Here is a 19,686-nt window from a genome sequence, read left to right on the forward strand (position 1 = left end):
CAATGTTTTTGATGTCAGTATTCTTTTTTGTCCTCGTAGGTTACATTGGGAACGCATGGTGAGTAGAAAAGATCGCACTGTTCCCTCAAATGCCTTCTGATTGTATTATTAAATAACATATAAGCCTAATTACAACACTTACGACTCCGAGCAAGTCTTATTACTGTTCATATATATTAAATTGCTAAACTTTCATTTTTAATTCGGACTACTGTATCTCCCCTTGTTTACTAAAATTTCAAGTCGTTTGGCCTTATTCCAACGTATGGTTCTGTTTTCATTCTCTTGATATTTTCTTTTTTTAAAAATTTCAAATCTACTCTCGTGTTTGTTGCCTGTGCCACTGATGTAATATTGGAAAACATACATACAAAACAGCTTGTTATTTTTAACCATTGCCTGTTCATTTTTAGCTTAATCCCGTATATGATTCAACAAAGGAGTATCTCTAGTGTCATAATGAAAAATATTCATAGAATTAAAGTCATGCATAAGCGATTGGACTGAAGCAATCAGTTTTTATCTGGCTAAGCAACTCTGGGCAAATACTGACTCTGGAAAGAGAACAGAAATGTGTGCTAATCATTATAGGTACGCTTTCCATTCCCCTTTTAGCTTGGTTAGTATACAATGTTGGTATGAACCATCTCCCTTTCAGAGCTTTTGTCCAATAAGGCGACTGTTATATTTATACGAGAGATATAAACCACAGAGATGCCAAGATAAACAAGTACATGAACTAGGAGATTGTAAAGAAACTGACAGACCAAAACACAAACCTCTGCTAATTTAAGTAAAAAAAAATTCAACTTACATGTCCCTAGTCAGCTCCAAAAGTCAGCTAAAATGCGTATAAATCGCATACTTTAAGCATTATTGTGGTATCTAGGAGATTTGTTAACTTATCCCAGAGTCTAGGGTATTAGGTCTGTTTCCAGGAGATTCGTATTAAGCTGAGAGAATTGAATGTTCTGAAATGGGAATAGGCTGTTGTTACTTTTAGAAATGGGGACATCAGTCTAGTATTTTAGAAAGTTGCGTAAAATCAGTAAGAAATTCAATATTTTATTTATTGATTTTCATTGTAGGTGAACTAGAAGAAGCTTTGAAGGTAAGCTTTAAAAACATTGTAACAGTGGCATAATGAGTGTTCATAACTTTTCATTGTCTGCACTGTTGATTGGATTTTATTTGTGTTCACAAGTTGTACTCTTTATAACATTACTGTGGTTGTGGACAGCATAAATTGTCGTGTCGGGTTTCAGATGAACATGTAGTTTTGCTTTATAGCAAGGACATGTCTCTTACGGTCCAAGTAAATTGGTAGCTTATCATTGATTGAATTTTGTTCATTAATTTGTAGTCTATGTTCTTGGTTAGCAAAAAGTCAGGGAAAAATCTGAGATTTTTTGTTTTCTTCGTGGGTGGCAAACATGATAAAGAAGATTCATGCATGATGTATTTCTTAATTACTTCATTATCATAAACATTAAAATTAAATTAACATAAAATTTAGCTTGCTGAACTTGGGCTCTAGTCAGGTTTTGCTGAAGAACATCCTCTTCTTTTGCATACAGGTCACTCAGAAAACAGGCCTGTTAAGACTGGTTGTCGATACTCCCTCTGATCAAACCTCTGCTGCAAAAATTGAAAGTTTCAAGGATTTACTGGAACAAAGTGTGACAGACACCACCCCTGTTGTAAGTATACTTGTAGTTTGAGTGATTATCAAAATCAACATACACAGTTTCACCTCATTCAGTGAAATATACACATTTCTTTTATAATATCTAGGTGGGAGAATAAAAAGACTACTCACTTAAGGGTAATTTCTTTTTGTTCAATGTGAGATCAAAATTAGACATTTGTACCATAGAAATTACTTAGTTAAAGCGTTTTTCCAACTGGTTGTGCTTGAGGGTTTCTTCAAGAGACTTGCAAGATAGAACCACCTTGAGTGTGCATACAGCCTTATACAAACAGTGTTACACATGAAGGTAGCAGAAAGTGGTAGAGATCAATTAAGTAACGAACTAGACTTATATAATATTGAATAGACTTAACCACCTTTTCTCTCTTTATAGCCTCAAGCCCCAAAACGAAAATTTTTGTTTAATCCCCCTCCTCAATCTGAACCAAACAGTGGCATTAAAACAGCTAAAATGGATGACACCAAACCAATGGAAAGTGAGATTGTAGCAGCTTCAACTTCTGAAGATGTTCCAATATGTTCTGGTTTTAATGATGACCCACGCAAGACCACAGATAGCGGCAAATTGCCTCCAAAAGAGAATGAAGCACGAAGTAGTGGTGAGGGAGCTGAGGCCGCCGATGAGAGCATGGCAGGATTGCAAATGCAGAATCCCTTACCGACAGGGCAACCTCCCTCTGAGAAGATCCCTGATGAGTCTCTGCCAAGGGAGCAATACATCCCTTTGGTCGAACTGATGCAGCCACCCCCTAAGCCTGCACCCCAGAGACCTCCGCCACCAGCGAAACCCAGAAAGGTTCCCAAAGGACGTAAGGGCAAAGGTTGTTATCACCAGCTGGCTGAGAGTCTTGCTGTTGAGCTGCAAGCCATCAATGAGAAGCTTGTGAATGACAAGCTACGTTCTCTGGAAGTGTCGCAGGTCAAGGAGCCAGGTGATGTACAGGAACTCCCTGGATTGGAGGAAGATTCGTATGTTTTTGTTAGCCAGCAAGGTGACGACTAGGAACTTTTTAATAATTGTTTTCTTTTAATATTTTTGTCTAAGTAGCCCAGGCCAGGCTGCTTAAATAGTAATGAACACTATGTAAAGCAGAATTTAGAGTTGCTCATTTGCTATTTTCTTGTTTTACGGAGGTTTAGGTTACATGTTACAATTGGCATCAAAACTGGAGGACTGCAAATACAAACAAAAAACCTCACTGAAAATGCTATAAAACTGAAATTTTAAATAACAATTAGTTTGAATATGCTTTGACCTATAACTTGGCCCTCAAGTCTAAACCTGTCATGCAGCAAAATTAATAATCTGGGTATGCCAAAAAATTCCTCGCAAACCTCAAGAAGGTTGAGGTTGACTAATATTGTGTTACTTATTGTTTATCAAAAGAAGTTGTTAACATTTGTACCCTTTATTGTTTGTATTTTACCATCAGGCAATGTGATGGCCGCTGTGTTGAACATAGAGAATGAGCCACTGCTTTCCTCTCCTAATCAAACTGTTGTCCCTACGGAAGAAGGCCCAACAGAACCAGGAGAAGTAGGAAGCTTGAATGGCAATCCACTCCCTCCAAACAGTTCTGACAGTGCCAGTGGTGAAACATCTAACGTTGGCAATGTCAATCATGCTACAGTAGTAGAAACAGTCCATCGTGTGGTGCAAGAGGTACAGTGTATAGACACCTATGAAATTAAATAAAGTCAAGCCCGCCTGTGTAATTAATATAAACCTGTATCAAACAGTCACCCAGTCTGTTTAGTGGTCTCTTGTCAAAGTACCTGGCCTGGTTTGTGCAAAAGGTGGATATTTCTATCCATTGGAAAAATCACTATCCAGCGGATGGTGTTGTTTGTTTTGTTAACACTTATTAACTGGATAGCCATTTATTCAGAAGTGTTTCTCATTAGTTATAGAAAAGCTTCCTAATGTGCATAAACTGCTCAAGGTAGACTTAACTGGACATCAAGTTTCTACATGTTTCGTGTCAAATGGTTTTTGTTTTGCTATTGATTCACAGACTCTGCCTCGCATAGTGCAAGAAACAATGAAGAATCTTCAAGGACTCCATTTGAGTGATTCATCAGCAAGCTCTTCACCTGTACAAATGCCTGGAAAATCAGCCAATTCTAAAGGTAGTCTGTGCCTCGTGCTGAACTTTTTGGTTCCAAATTCCACAGACCCATGTCAACTCTCCCAGATGTGGCGAGTTCCGCATCTCATTCGTAATTTTTTGCAATGTATTCTAATTGGATTGTTTCTGTTGTTCTCAGTTGTTCATAAAGGTATAGTCTGTGCTGGGTGTAGCCACGCTATTGCTGGAATTCGATACAAATGCTGGTAAGGAATACACATTTTATTTTAAGTTAGCTAAAGAGATTTGACCAAAAGAAAAACAACCCCAACCTCTTCACTTCTTCTCATATCACATGAGACAGCTAAGGAAGCAGGACCTGACAGGGGGATAACTTGAAGAGTAGAGACTTGTCATAATACATAAGTGGCTACAGAGTTGGATCTTTGTGTAACTGGTCAGTGGATTTATGGTTTTCTCGTTTATCTGCAGTTTCTGCACAGATTATGATCTCTGTGAGGATTGTGAGGGAAAGGAAGGAATTCATGATCCCAGTCACTTCTTTGCTAAACTGCGACACCATGTGCCTGGAATTGGGCGAAAGAATGGAGAGATGGTGCCAATGTTGAAGAAGTTTGTGTACAGAATGGCGCTAAAAGAAGAGAACAAGAATGACAGGAAAGAAGAGAAAAAAGAGAGAAAGAAGACAAAAAGGAAAAGAAGAAGGAAAAGAAGTTAGCAAAGGCAGCCAAGAAAGAAGAAAAGGAAAGAGAGAGATGAGAAGGAAGACCAGGATGGAACTGAGACAACTGTAAGTGTTTTGGACTTTCAGGAATTAAAATACCTTCAATGTAACTTGTCTTTTAATTAGTTTTTGAAATATGTAACATATTTAGCAAATGAAATGTAGAGAGCTTCTTCATTAATTTTATGCTCTAAAGTCAAAAAGTAATTACTTAGTAAGAAAAGGAAAAAAAAATTGTGTTTGCTCAATTGGAGTTAGACCTGTAACCTTTCAGACACCGGGGTGCGGTGAAAATCAGTTTTGAGCAAACCTGAAAGTCATTTTCACCAGCCTGAAAAATGTTTCTCATTAGCCTGAACACTTAATAATAAAGATTACAATTAAAACTACTGACAATGATTTGATTTGTTACTGATTTGATTTTGTGGCTTGTGTTTAAGGTCAATATAGTGTGCGCTCTGATTGGCTAATTCTAGGGCATTATTCTCCCGTAATGCCCACAGTTTGATTATGGACTGCAAAAATACAAAGCAAAAAGCCATATGATATATAAAAAAAATTGTTAACCTGGAACATTTGGTATTTGTGGGAAATCTCAAACCTTGGCCTTGCCTTACTGACCAAGCAATAGGGTAAGGTCTCGGTTTGAGATTTTTCTGTAACGACCTCACCCTTGGTTAATATTTAGTTTGTACTTCAATCTGTTGGTTGAATTGTCTCAAATTTAACCCCCAAAAACCTTTCTACTTGCTCACCGAGCAAGTGCAGGGTAGAATGTACTGGCCAGCCTGACCACGAGTTCCACTTCTGGTCCTTGGCTGTGGGAGACTTGTGGCTGACCAAGGTTGTACAGCTCAGTGGACCGCATAGACTTGTCAGGACACTTACTGTTGCAAGTTAATTTGCAGTTGTTGAACATACATGTATTCAGGGTTATTGAATGTGTTAAATATAACACGTTTATTTCTAATAAACAGGCGCCAAGAGAGGGATTCTGCGACCACCCTTGAGAGGTTGCAAAATTGTCTGAATGCTGAGTTCGTAGCAGATGCTAGCATTCCTGATGGAACAGTGTTGAAGGGAGGAGAGAAGGTAAGGGACAACAGAGAAACTCCTCTAGACTTAACCAAAACATAAAAGGCTTGGTAGAGAATGTCTTATTAGAGAGTTTAGTATTTAGAATGGATTGATAATGTTGGGGGAAAAAACTATGGGAGAATGAGGGACTGAAAATTTGTGTTAATCCATTAATCAAACTACTTTTGGTAAATTTGTTTAATTTTCAGTTTTTGAAGCGCTGGGTGGTCAAAAACAAAGGACGCAAGTGGAATGCAAAGACTGTGGTAAATATTATATATATATATATATATATATATATATATATATATATATATATATATATATATATATATATATATATATATATATATTTTGTGTGTGTGTGTGTGTGTGTGTGTGTGTGTGGTTTTATACACAAAATGAATGCCATCTCCTGAAATCTTTGAGTCCCAGCATTCATGTTTAAAATTAATGCCAAATAATTATTATGCCACAGGAATACATGTACTTGACTTCAGTTTTTACAAACTCGATCATTTTGCATGTAGTACCTGAACAACATGTGTTCTGCAAAAATTTAAATTGTGCAGTTCCAGAAAATATCCATACCCACCCTAAGGAAGGTCAACAGAGATTCCAAGGGGGAGGAGGGTTTCAAAAGCCTAACATTTAATAGGAAAGTATGAAGTTAAACTGGAATTTCCAGGGGGGGGGGGGGGGGGGCTGGGGGTTCCAACTAAAAAGCTTCCAATGGAGGGTTATGGATATTTTCTGGAACAACCTGTTGCTTGAAAATGGCATTAACTTCTTGCAGTCTTAAAAGACTATTCCAGAATGTTTTACAAAATCTTTTGTTTTTCTCACTTCAGTTGCAGTGTGTAGAGGGTAATATCTTAGTGGCTTCAGGAGAGAACAAAATGGAGGTGCCACTGCTCAAACCAGATGAGCAAGGTGAACTTGCAGTACCCTTCATTGCACCAGCTATCCCTGGCCACTATGAAAGGTATGTTATGTTTACATGTGTCATCACAATCAAGGTAACACGTGCTATTGTCAGTTCTAATTTGGGCAAAGTTTTCACCTTTCCATATGATATTGTACGTTGTTCACACATGAATATAACTTGAGAACCTTTGAGCGCTTGAGTTTTAGCAGGGTTTTGTGACCTCTGTCAGTGGAGAGCTGCTTTGTGTACCTTTAACTCTTTCACCTGTTAGTGAGACTTTGTCTCCTCCATTTCTATTCTTTGGGATCTTCCAACTTGTTATAGATTGTTCTCTAACAAGTACACCTCTCCACCCAGGTGTACATATGGGTACCGGTGAATTTAATGCTGGGGGTAACCCTGCAATGGACAAGCATCCCATCCAGGGGGAAGTAGTAATACCTCTAGTTGCCTCATTGTACAGAAACCAAATCTGGCCTGATGGGCCACTTGACTCATGTGCAGACTTTACCTTTACCTTGGCTTTCCTACCAGCTGCATTGTGATCCATTTTATTTCTTTCTAGAATCTTCCTGTCCAACTTAACACCTGCACAATCCATCTTCACTGTCTTTTCGTTACTTTCTTGCAAACTGGGGAAACCCAACAACCCCCTGAAACATTTCATTATTTGATGATTGAAATTTATCAGAAATATTTGTTCTGTTGTAGTAAATGGCAGCTATGTCACCACAGTATTCCATTTGGTCCTTTGTTCTGGTGCCAGATTGTGGTTGATGGAGAGAATGTGGAACATGAAGCTCCATTGATGCAGAACACGTCCACAGAGACAGGTAGAGTCTTAAAATCCATCAGGTCCCAGTTGTTCGAAGACTGGATAACGCTATCCACTGGATACATTGCTACCCAGTGGATAGTGTGGTTACACTTATCCACTGGAAAGTGATTTATCCGGTGGATAGCGTTATCCAGCCTTCGAACAACTGGGGCCAGATTGACTATTGAATATATTAAATGCTGCTTCAGGAAAAGAAGTATTTAATTGTTCCTGTCATTAGTAATAATCCCATTTTTTTTTATGTTAAGAAGGAAAGTAAACATTTACTTGGTTGATTCCATCTTTGCTCAGTGTTCGGTCACTTACCCCAATGAGAATACTGTTACAAAATGTAACTTTTTTTTATCCTTAATTTCTCCTGCAAAATGTGCACTGTTGCTTATGATTATGGTTGTCATTGCACAGAGCTTTGAACTGTTAGTAAGGAGTTACATGCAACTCAAAAAGATTGATGAAAAGCAAGATTGAAATAAGGCCCTGCTTGGTCACGATAGAATATTGCCCAGAAAAATTAATGCTACCCTTAATACAGTGTGCTATCCACCAAGATCAAACACAAGATCTTATGGGTGATGTTTCTTTTTCTTCTTCTTTTACAAGGACCAGCACAATATCTCAGCCATGACAATACCACCCTAGTCAACAGTGCATTCCCTGAACACACCACCTCCCCTGTCAGGAAACTTGTGGAAGACATAGTTCCCCAGGGGTTGGTGGCTGAGGAACCAGACGAAGCTTCAGGATCGGATGCGTACCTCAGCTCTGAAGATACAGCAGAGTTTGAGAAGATCAGGATGCCATTACAGTCAGTGCTGATGGCAAGTCAGGCTGCTCAGCCTGCGGAGCTGGAGTGGGATGCTGCAGGGTGTGTCCTTGATTCGGAGATAAGTGAAAGAGCTCAGATAGAAGAGCTTGTGGAGTGCGCCACAGAAGGTACTGATTGATAATACTATTTAATATGCTTACTTATTATTATTGTATTATTATTATTATTATTATTATGATAATATGAGGTTCCAGAAAATATATCCATATCAACCCCAAGGGGAGATATTGGATTTCCAAAGGAGGGATTTGGTCGGGGGGGGGGGGGGGGGGAATGAAGGGCTTGCAGTTGGCACAAGGCACAAGCAATGCAGTTGGAACAATGAGCTGGCTAGGACTTAAGTGGAAGCTTGTGTTCAGGCCCAGACATATGTACATGTAGACCTGCTTGTGTGCTACTAATTATTATTCAAATGCAAAAAGCTGGGTGTAGCTGGCTTTAATGAGCTAACTTTAGGGGTCATGTAGTGTTTTAAGACAGGTTCAGCAATCTGTAGCAGAATGTGACAACCATGTAAAAATAGTTACATCACAGAGCATGCTGTCCAATTTTGAGCTCAATAATTAAAGTACTGACAGTGGTGTCATCAGATAGCGACAACTAACAAAATGGTAAATGGCTATAGATGAGACATACTCTCTACTTGGCATGTAACGCTTCTGAGGAAACCCTAGAAGCTTGTGACACCCTATTGAGCCCTTGTTAATCTGTTAATGAATACACCAACTTAGGGCTTTATTATTAATGTATGTTTTTTAAAATTCACAGATGCTGTAAGTGATGTTGAAAGCATCTCCAGCGATATGTCAGATGAGTTTATGGTGGTACCAGTCCCTCCCTGCTTTGATCCAGATGCCCCCCTGACTGCAGACCCATCTCCTGTGACTGTCAGCATTACAGAGTACAAGCAACTGACAGAGAGTCAACAAGGGCCTTTCTTATTCAGTGACAGCAATCAGGCTACCCTTCAAACCGAGATCAAGAGTTCTGGTAGTGCCTCTTTCATTGAACAAAGGAGTGTCAGCAGCATTGAAACAACATTGGAGATGACATCAAGGGTTACTGCAGAGGAAGAAAATAATATCTTTGATTTGGCTAATGAGACAATCCCACTGCTCTCTGAGCCACTGATTCCGCAACCAGTGCTGGAGACCCCCATAAAAATGGAAGCCTCGCCTACAGAGATGATCCCCGCTGAACCTTATCTGCCAATTACTGTTGAACCCCTGCCTGCTCCAGAACCATTGCATGATGACAGTCATGATGATGATGGTAGTGATGACGACGATGATCACAACAGAAACCACAATGAGCCAGCTGTACCAGAAGTGAGCTCACAACCTATTGCAACCCAACCATTATCTGGCCTCGATGAGCCAGTCCCTGTTGCACTGCAGCCAGAACCTTCAACACTTGTAGTCACAGTTCCGACAACCGTTCCTGCAAGCGAAGTCCTTGTTGTCCAACGTGCCCGACATAACAGCAGCAGCAGTGATTTTGCAGCCAATGTTGTGTCTGATGTATTGTCCACTGCAATAGATGCCGCTGCTAGTGCAGGTAGAGCCGTTATGACCACTGTGGAGAATTTGTTCAACGGAGGATCCAACTGCAAGTCACAAACCACAGCCACGTACAATCCTGAGCAAGGATGTGAGATTTCAGTGAACCCGTCACCTGGAGCAGATGACACACCCATAAGGGTAAGCCCAATTGCTTTGATGAGCACCAAAGTTTGGAATGTCTGTCAGCTGCTTGAATCTAAGCAAACAGTATGGGTTATGGAGCTTGAGTGTCGCACTTTATCACTTTATAAGGGCTAGCTGGTTACACCACTTAGCTATTAGGTCTTACTGTTTCTTGGAGCTAAACATTAATTTAAGAGCTACTTGGTCATGCTTTTTTAGGGCAAGTATACTGCACTATTCTGAGATTCTACTTTGTCACACTATTCCACTATGGTCATGCTATTCATGTGCTATTTGGTCACACTATTTTATGTCACACAATTTTAGGAACGTGCTACTCTGTGACGGAAATTCAAATGCAAAAATTTAATGTTGTGAAAAACGTGGCTTATATATTAAAGAGCAATAAAGGGAATGTGAAACAAATTCTCCAAATTTGCAAAAATTGAGTGAACCATTCAAATATCACGAAATTAAATTGTTGCTAAAATGCTGCGAAATAATGTATAAGCATTTGATTATATTTGTGTTACAACTCGTGTTGTTAGCCTAAAAGCTTCATTTGTGGGTACCTGTCAAATTAATAGTATTTTCACCCCTCTTTCCACAGGATGCTCCTGAAGTGCACCCAGTAGCTTGGCCTCCTGGCCGCTCTCCTACCACCTGTCAAGAATGCTTGATGGAGATGGGCTTTTGTGATCGCAAGCTCAATGAGGAGCTGCTGAAGAAGCACAACAACAACGTGGCTCTTGTTGTCAACGAGCTTCTGTCTTTCACTGACAACGAGTGGTCCACTCGAAGGCATTAGTCTGTCTTTACCAAGGAATTACTTTTTTTTTCTTTCAGTCGAAATTCTAGTTCATGAAATTTTTGTGGAAGAAGTTCATTATTTCAGGGTTTTTTGCACTCAATGTTAAGGAATAGCTAGAAAATATAACAAATTGGGGAAAAGTCTAAAAACAACAGGAATTCTAATTTTGTTGGAAATTTCAATAAGGGAATTGCAAAGTTTTTTTCGTTTTTTTCTTATAATCAATTTAATGACAGGGAGTTTGATTTTTTGAGTCTTTCAGGATATAGAGACATTTGTTCAGGGTAAAACACTGACCGGTAAAAAGTGGGAAAAGTTTTGATTGAGGGTTTATAGATTCTGGCTCAGACATTTGTGTGACGGTCGTTGTATGACATGGATCACACAGTGATTACAACTGGCTAACATGTCTCTTGGGTACTCAACGTAATCAACCTTTCACATGTCAGAACAATATTGTATCTGAATCAATATTTTTATTTCTGTTTGTCTTTTTGCCGGTTGCACAAGTGCTCTGAACATGCTTGCTAAACTTGTTTTGCAAAACCAATTAAAAAGAATTGAAAGACTGAATTTTTTTACAAGCTCAGAAAGCAAGCTGGCTATCTGATACAGTCAATTACTATGTGTATAAGATGTTCATGAAGTATATCCTTGATTGTTCAGTACCTTATTTTTGCCTTGGGTTAGTCCAAACCTGTGCTCTTTTTCAATGATCTTTTAAATGAAAGTCTAAATGTCAGGTAAAATGTTTCTACATTCAGGTTTTAACGTCTGTGCCAGAGGACAAGTTTTTGAGTTACTTGGGTGTGATCATTGACAGGTGATGTTGATACAATTATGCTGTGTTAGGCCCATTCTTTACTCACTAGCTCAAGGTTGACATTTTAATTTCGATTTTGACCAATAGTCAGTGAAATCCCTGTCTCGAACCTGTCAAGTTTGTTTTAATCATTTGCATGTCACTGTTCCCGCTACTGTGTGGAGTGTTTCCATTTTACTGTGCGACTTTTTGTCTCAAATATAAAATATAAATGTAGTAAAATTACATAGCATAAACCATTGAAGATTGAACACTGTAAGCTAATAATAAACTTCGTATCAACTACACTGACCGTAGTGAAGGTGTAAATAAAGGCATGTTTGGGACTATTTAGTCGTTAATCTGGTTTTCTTCTATTTCTGCCCTGATTACCTACACTCATTTCTCAGTATGTAACTTCTTTTTCTCTGGAGCTATAAAAATCTCGGGATTTGGTGTAGGGGACAAGAAACAACTGACAATCAAGGCTAGTCACCAGTAGACTACGAGTAGTCCCTCTTTCGCTTAGTCCGTCGTGCGTGACGCGAAAGAAATTCGCGAGAAAAAAATGGCCGCGCGAAATCCTGGGGGCCAGGAGCGCTCCTCGCCTCCAGGATTTCGCGCGGCCATTTTTTTCTCGCGGTTTTCTTTCGCGTCACGCACGACGGACTAAACGAAAGAGGGACTACTCGAAGTCTAAGTCACCAGCTTCTAACAAATTCTGGCCCCCTTTCGATCTTTGGAAAAGTCCCGGGTGGGGGAACTCCCATATGAAAAGGTCGGGGATGCTCGTAGTCTCGCTTACAGGTTTGTAAATAAAGTATTTTGGTCTCAATTAGAATGTTCAGGATGAAACGCCACTTTTGGTTGTCAAGGTATCTTTTAGGATGCAATCGAAGTGATGATAATGAAAAAACGCTCTCATTTCTGTTTTTGCTTTAGGCTCAATTTCCGCCATTCTCTCGTGTCCGGTCTTCCAGTCCGGGCTCCAGTACTGAACAGTGGGAGGTAATGAAGCCTATTCTGTCATCTCCTTAAGGGGTTTAATTCAAATTTTCCGTCGAGCATCCCCGATCTATTCATCTGGGAGCCCCCTTCTCCCCCCCCCTCCGGGTGAAAGACCGACCGTCAATGAATAATTTGTTCTGAAAGTACACAAACTAGGAAACGTAAATTTTATTGATAAAATTCTTATAATATAGATCTATACATTCCTTTTGTAGAGTAGCACAAGACTTTCCTTCTGTCGATCAAACATTTGCAATCAATGCGAACAGGAACAATTAGGAGTATTTGTACTTTTATGTTACTTAGTCTAGACAAGGTATTGATGGCTTCTTTGAGATATTTTGCCATGCAAACGTCTGTAACACTTGAATGTATCGTTTGAGGCAGTTAGGTAATAACCAAATTATTCATGCTCCCTCTACTGACATCTCAACAATTCCTGATGTACCGCGCGTGCAGCTTGGCGTGATCGATTGTAATTAGTCGTCAATGAGAAATCCTCAAAAAGGATTTAGTGCGATGTGCAATCCCAGGTTGATGGCATTGAGAAGGACCTCCAGTGCTCAAGTCCTAACGTCTTTTCCGACTTCTCTCCAATCTTTGTAGCTTGTAAAGAATGAATTGAAGAATGGCTGTCTTTGTTGCACAATAGCTTGCTTGTTTTCGTTTGTGGTTTCTGTTTTCGTCTCTGGTTTTACGGGATTTATCTGCCTCCTTACAAAAGCTGAACTTATGGGAACGGAAGACATCCTTGATACCTATAAGATATAATATAAGAGTGAGTGTACGGCTGAGAACAAACCGCTCAGATAAGAAAACGACACAAGGGTAGATGCACGATCGAGTGCGCTAATGAGAGGTCGCACGCAAAACTTACCTTGAATTCTCAAAAATTAGGTGAAAAGCTCTTGAGTTTAACTTCAGTTATGAAAATCACAGTTTGAAAAGCTTGTTGGCGGTGACAGCGAATGCTAACCAATCCGAGGGCAAGGGTTCCATGAAAACGAAGCACCGTAGCTTCTTGTTTGTCGCCACTATCGCTTTCTCCGTGCTTTCTAGATAATTTCGTAATGCACACTTTCGAGTCACGCCATGGGTGTCAACAGCCAATCAAATTGCGATATGATGACGACATGGACATGCAAAATATCACGTCCAGAGTGCCAACAGCCAATCAAATTGCCATATGATAAAAATAAACAAGAGATGCGTGCCTGCGCCTGCCCAGACAGGTGAGATCATGGACACCCCTGGGGTGTGGGTTGGGGTAGCCTGCCAACGCAGACGTATTTCCGGCTGTCACTTGGTTCCGTCGAAAAATAACGCCTGCGAACCCGAGCCAGGAAACGATTTCTGTGACGAAATGACTTTTGTTTCTCCTTGGCCAATCAGATTCCATGATAGAATGAAACTCGAGTGCTCCTCGCAGAGAATACCTCGCGCAGTAGTTCTGGGGTTATTTGAGCTAAACTGTGATTGGCTTAGAATTCCTACGTCACAGAAATCGTTTTCTGGCTCGGGCTCGCAGACTTTATTTTTCGGCGGAACCAAGTGACAGCCGGAAATACGTCTGCGTTCGCAGGCTAGGGTTGGGGGTAATTTAAGTATCTTTCTTTTCGAACAAGGAGTGACGACCGCAAAGATTCGTCTATTTTTAGCCTGAGAGCAGTTTTACGATTGATTGGAAAGGAAGATATATAAATATTATTGCAGAGACTAATTTTTTTAATTAAAAAGAAAAATGATTAAAAAGAGTTCTGTGTCTCTCGATTGGCCCAGGCCTTGCCGTTGCACGGTACTTTAGAAATGGGCATACATGACACTTCTTGTCGATGATTCCAACATGGCGGCCTCTAAGCTGGAAATAAATTTTCGACGACTTTTAGAACGTTGTGAAGCCATGGCCGAGGAAATTCAGGACAACAAGGAAAATGTCAATTGGAGATTAGAAAAAGTAGGTAGTATTGGTGATATATTATCCCATTCCACTGAAATCTTGCCGACCTCTGACATGACAGGCTGTAAAATACTAAATATTTTTAAAATCTTTTAGTGAAAGGTTTTTAAAATATCTACAGCCAGTCACATAAGCTTAAAATATTTTGCGTACATAGGTTTGAGATAGTTTATCAAAATAGAGAATCACTCATTAAAGAGTAATCTTACGTGAAATGTAGAGTTTTTAAATAAAATTGAAAGGTGTAGTGATAGTAACTTGTTGGCTAAGACAAGCTAAACTGTAGGTGAATCGATCACTCAAATTATGACGAACATTGTAGAATTTACAACATGGTTGCATGCAGTTACTAAGTTACCCAGTTACTGCAAACTGCTGCTTATAAGCCCAGGACTTATACAACTTTGTGAGGGTTTTTAGATGGGCTTATGATTAAGCAGAGGGGCTTATATCCAAGGTGCTTTTGACTGGATTGAAAAAAAAAAAACATTGCAAAATGAGCTATAGCTACACATGTTGATCAAAATAGGTTTTTCATTATGTTACTGTTAATTAAATTAAGCTTTAAAACAGCATAATAAAATGAATTGAAAAGAAGGAAAGCTAGAGGGGTCTTATATCTGGGGGGTGGGGGCTGGTGGTGGCTTATAACATGGAATTTTTGGTTTACAGGTAGATGGGCTTATACTCAGTGGGGCTTTTAAGTGCCAGTGTATGGTATTCAGTTACCTATAGATTTCATTAGCCTGAATTTCAGCTGCCTCCTCTGCCTCCACCTTGTAGCAGTCCACTCGTAAAAATTATCATTTTAGTTTTGGTATCTACAGCTAGCTCACTAAATACATTGGCATTAAACATTCCTTGAAATCTTTAAATGAAGACGTTTGTTGGGTTTTTCAACAACCATTTGCATGCATGAATGACCCCGAAATCAGCAAATCTGCACTCAGTCCGTAGCCCCAAGACAAATACGCATTTAGTTTGCGTGTAGATTTGCTTGATCTCAGGTCATTCATGCATGCAAATGGCCATTGAGAAACCCGATCCACCCATTTTGTTACAAATTTCAAGGAATATTTAATGCCAGTGCATTTAGCAAGCCAGCCGAGCATACTGAAAGTAAAATGATAATTTTTACGGGTGGACCGCTGTAAGGTTTAAGACTTTTTTTTGTAAAGTTTGCATACAGTCGGTAAGGAGGCGGAGATGACTGACGTCCACCAAAACTTTAGTTTTGTCTAGACGCTTTTGCGCTGAAGGCCGTGTGTGACTGATAACCACTGTAATGAAGGCCTGAAATAAAATTGCGTAAATTACCACATTTGACTCTTGACATCACCGGACAGCATTATCACCCAGTGCTTTCAGACGTCTCTCTCCCCGAGTGACTCAGCGAGCGGAGGAGGTGGCTGAAATTCAGACTAAGATTTTATAGGCTCTATGCTTTTCTCCTGTAGTATGTATCAACCCTTCAGAGGCAAGTTACTGAACTTAAAAAGTCGAACAGGTAAGCACAAATTTAATGTTAAAAGGCCAGAAAGAGGAGATAAAAATTAATGTTTTCACTTTGCAAAAAGGGAAACTCTCAAAATATTTTCATCAATGGTATCAGTATACCAATATGGATCAGTTTACCAATAATTTATCATAAAAGAATATAATTTAGATGTTTTTAAAAATGCAATATCAGTGCCCAATATAACATATTGTAATGAGGTTTTTCTGTTATATTTAGAAAGATTTCCTGTTACAATTTATTTGAATAATTTCATTATACTCATTTCACAGCAAACCCAGTCCAGATACAATGAACGAATATAACAAGAAAGTTGAGTTCCTGAAAGGTCTCATTGAAACACAGAAAATGGTAAGACCTTTGTTCAAGCTTCAGCCAGGTCAGAGGATGGTAAAGAAAGATATATGTGTACTATTATTATGACAGAATGATGAAATAAACAATACCGCACTGTACTTCTAATTTCCAAAATGACAAAAGAAAACGGAGATCTCCAATTTAGCTAGATACAAATAAACTGAGCAAGCATATGTATTTATTTACACAATCCATTCTCACTGTCCAGGAGAGAGCTGACATTTGACAGAACAATGATAATAATTATAATTCCTTAGAAATCTATGTAGTGTCCTAAATAGCTGCTACTTGCATGCAAAAAATAAAAAACAAAACAAAACAAACAAACAAACAAGTAATAGTCAATCAGAGAGGCTTTATAAATTTGATAGCTCTCTATAGAGCTGCATGACACCAGAAATACATGTATCTGTTCACCCATCAAGGCTGTGTTCTCATAAAAATTATGAGGAGCCCAAAGGTTCCTAATCATGAAATCCTGGGTGCCTGGCACTTAAGCTAATGGAAAAAGTAAGTTTTCCCTTTTGCCCAAAGGCCCCTGGGTGCTTACAGAGCAGAGCCCTGTCCATGCTAAGCTGTAAGCAACTTTTCGTTTAGAACCCAGAAGACTTAAGTCATTTACTAATCCTGCCTTTTTGATAGAAAACTCCAACAGACAAGCTGCTTGCCAGTCAACAACTGGTACGTCCATTGAGTCAGCCGCCTAGCCAAGCTGTGCAAACAGCAGACAAAGGGCGGCAAGCAAGTAAAGGACAAGAATTACATATTAGGGCAAAATCACAGATACACAAAGAAATGAGAAATGAACTGCTGGGAAATGGTGAGAATATTACCCTTACCTTTCTACATTAAATGTCTTCTATGGACTAGGCCTTATTATCTTGAAAGTACATAAAATAAAACATTAATTTTACTCATTAATAAAAAATGTTTGACACAAATAGAGGGAATGCAACTTGAGATTATTAATTTTATTTCCGAAACTCTCGAGATGAACATAACACAAATGATTATGTAAACCATATGATTGTATTGACTTAAAAAAAAAACTTCTTAACATTATATTCAGGGAGGAAGCTACATCAGCCTTTAATAGCTGGTTTGCACATGGGTCCTCTATCCTGGTTGAATTGGAATAAATTTGGAGTGTTGGGTTTTGTGGAGGGTGGAAACCCAGAGAACCCAGAAATATTTTAATATAAGTATTTTAGGTAGGTGAAGTGAAATAAATAAAAAACCCTTGGAGCAAGGCGAGAACCAACACGTGAGATTCATGTCAGACTGGACAGGAAAGAATTTCATTTTGGTTCTTTTTCTTAGGCTTTGCTGAATGCCCAGTTAATATCTGGAATATTAACCCCAGACCTAGTAATCTTCTTCTTTTAATCCCCGCAAAGTGAACAACTAAATTTATGATATTTTTTTATTGTTCTATTCGATAATCAATTATTTTGTAACTTGGGAATTTTCCTCTCTTTATTTTAGACAACACAAAAGATTCTCAAGGCCTGCGGAACGGGTAATGTTCACCTTCTTTTTTCATTTCATACAAAGAGAATTTTGATCTGAAAACTTGCTGCTGGTCTGACTTTACTTTATTCATACTCTCATGTCTCAATAACAGATTGTCAGGAGACAAGAAGGGAGACACAAAAGATGAAAGTATAGACACTGTGCTGCAATATCACCAAAACATGCAGGAAAACATTGCCGAAGAAATGATCAAAATGGCACAGAACTTGAAACACTCATCAGTTGTGGCCAGTAATATTATTAAAGAAGATAACAAGGTGAGATGTGTTTTGTTCAATGAGACCTTGCATAGGTCTGCAATGGGTGGGAAGAGTGGAACTGAGAGAACTAAAAGTAAAAGCTAACACTGAGTATAAGGAGGTCTTTGTTTATCATCAGCCTCTTGCACTTGCTTTTGCAGTAATATACCATACATAAAAGACTGTGTTTGACCATATTTCTAAACCCTGGGAAGAAAGTTGAAAAATATGACATGAAGCGGTGTATTATTAATGAACTTCAAGGTGTTTGGAAATGTGGTCAAATTAATGTCAGGGGTGGATCCAGGATTTTTCTTAGGAGGGGGTGCACCACTAAGGAATGGTGTAACTGACTGATGAGGTAAAGAAATTTGAAAAGTGGATATATCTATGTCACCTCAGGGGTGGGGATGTGCACCACCTGCACCTCCCCTGAATGCGGTCTTGAGTGTTTGATATTATCTTCTCAATTGGAACTAAAACTAAGCAAAATTATCATCAGTTCTACTTCTCCACATAGAGAGTGGGGCCAGAAAAATAGGAAAATAGAAAAATACCAAGAAATAAAATGGTAAAAATCTAATAGTATGCTAATTAAGATCAGATATATTCAAACACTGTGACGGTCGTGATTTCCATTGTTTAATGTTTTTGTTTTATATAATTATATATTTTTTGTTAAGTTATTAATATTGTTAGTTTGAGCCGTTCTCTTCAAGTGCACCTTATTAAAACAGAGAAAAATAAATTAATACTCAAGCAAGCCAGGTGTGAAGGATTTCAAAGGTTTTTGAATAACATAATAATTTTCTTTTCTTTTCTTTAGACACTGGAACATTCAACAAAGCTTGCAGATTCCAATTTTGAAAAACTTAAACGAGAATCAGAAAGACTTGAGGAGTTAACACAGAGGCCATGTTCTTTGTGGATCTGGATAATGTTGATAACAGTTTGCATCGTATTTATGTGGATGATAATATTTATACGGCTTTTCCCAAAGAAATAAAAATATATAGTGGTAAACAATTATATTTTAAATATGTAATATTTTATTACTAGATTGAGTTGACAACACAATGTTGACAATAAAAGTGAAAATGCTATTGACAATGAGAAATCTCCTTAAACTGTATTTTACGATAACTGCAGAAATTCTTGAATGCTTATTGTCTAATTTTCATTGTCACTAAGCGGACAGACACATGAATTTATAATTTATGCAATGGGGCAACGAGCGAGAGCGGACAATTAGATAATATATCAAGAGTGAAGACCAAGAGCATGCAAAAATGGGGATAGAATGTGGAGGTGTTGCTTTGCATATGGAGAGAAATGGTACAGACTGGAAATTGTTGAATTTCCAAAAGGCAAGCTAATCAACTGAAAGTTCCAGAAATTCTGGTAGGAAGTCAAATGGAAGAGAGTTTCCCATTAAGAATTTCAGTATACCTCCCAAGGTTGTCGTCTTTTCTGGAGGAACCAGAAAATGCTGTTTGATTCAGCACTGGAAAGAAATTCAAACCCAGGATTTTCCATTGAATGGAACGTACCCTAAGGTGAGGACAAAAGTCTTACATTTCAGGT

General features: G+C 38.7%; 1 protein-coding gene, 1 long non-coding RNA gene and 1 pseudogene across 3 annotated transcripts in view; 2 read left to right on the forward strand and 1 right to left on the reverse strand.

Moving 5' to 3' along the window:
- Nucleotides 1-11,844, forward strand: part of LOC145469570 (uncharacterized) — a 12,432-nt pseudogene extending 588 nt beyond the window's left edge. The window contains exons 3-17 of the transcript XR_014042339.1: nt 40-58; nt 1,089-1,111; nt 1,578-1,700; nt 2,085-2,703; nt 3,145-3,374; nt 3,727-3,841; nt 3,980-4,046; nt 4,273-4,591; nt 5,503-5,617; nt 5,812-5,868; nt 6,454-6,587; nt 7,242-7,363; nt 7,969-8,301; nt 8,963-9,894; nt 10,490-11,844. The product of XR_014042339.1 is annotated as an uncharacterized LOC145469570 (transcript). The remainder of the gene's footprint in view (nt 1-39; nt 59-1,088; nt 1,112-1,577; nt 1,701-2,084; nt 2,704-3,144; nt 3,375-3,726; nt 3,842-3,979; nt 4,047-4,272; nt 4,592-5,502; nt 5,618-5,811; nt 5,869-6,453; nt 6,588-7,241; nt 7,364-7,968; nt 8,302-8,962; nt 9,895-10,489) is intronic.
- Nucleotides 11,845-12,652: 808 nt separating this feature from the next.
- Nucleotides 12,653-13,483, reverse strand: LOC145469585 (uncharacterized). Its single transcript, XR_014042342.1, has 2 exons — nt 13,378-13,483; nt 12,653-13,258 (listed from the first exon to the last, which is right to left on the reverse strand). It is a non-coding gene; the product is annotated as an uncharacterized LOC145469585 (long non-coding RNA).
- Nucleotides 13,484-14,264: 781 nt separating this feature from the next.
- On the forward strand, nt 14,265-19,659 carry LOC145469580 (vesicle transport protein USE1-like). The gene is made up of 7 exons (XM_081453334.1): nt 14,265-14,454; nt 15,915-15,964; nt 16,246-16,324; nt 16,973-17,150; nt 17,816-17,849; nt 17,955-18,120; nt 18,929-19,659. Exons 1-7 carry the CDS (start codon nt 14,317-14,319, stop codon nt 19,106-19,108), a joined length of 825 nt encoding a protein of 274 aa, XP_081309460.1. The 5' UTR covers nt 14,265-14,316; the 3' UTR covers nt 19,109-19,659.
- The last annotated feature ends 27 nt before the right edge of the window (nt 19,660-19,686 follow it).

This window comes from Orbicella franksi, chromosome 15, assembly GCF_964199315.1.
Source record: "Orbicella franksi chromosome 15, jaOrbFran1.1, whole genome shotgun sequence".
NCBI lineage: Eukaryota > Metazoa > Cnidaria > Anthozoa > Scleractinia > Merulinidae > Orbicella > Orbicella franksi.

Bases quoted from the DNA above. Each gene is read 5' to 3' on its own strand.
- LOC145469580 (XM_081453334.1), top strand. From the start codon at position 14,317: ATGACACTTCTTGTCGATGATTCCAACATGGCGGCCTCTAAGCTGGAA. The intron at 14,455-15,914 runs GTAGGTAGTATT...TTTCTCCTGTAG, and splicing joins TCAATTGGAGATTAGAAAAA to TATGTATCAACCCTTCAGAG. The intron at 17,850-17,954 runs GTAATGTTCACC...TCTCAATAACAG, and splicing joins TCTCAAGGCCTGCGGAACGG to ATTGTCAGGAGACAAGAAGG.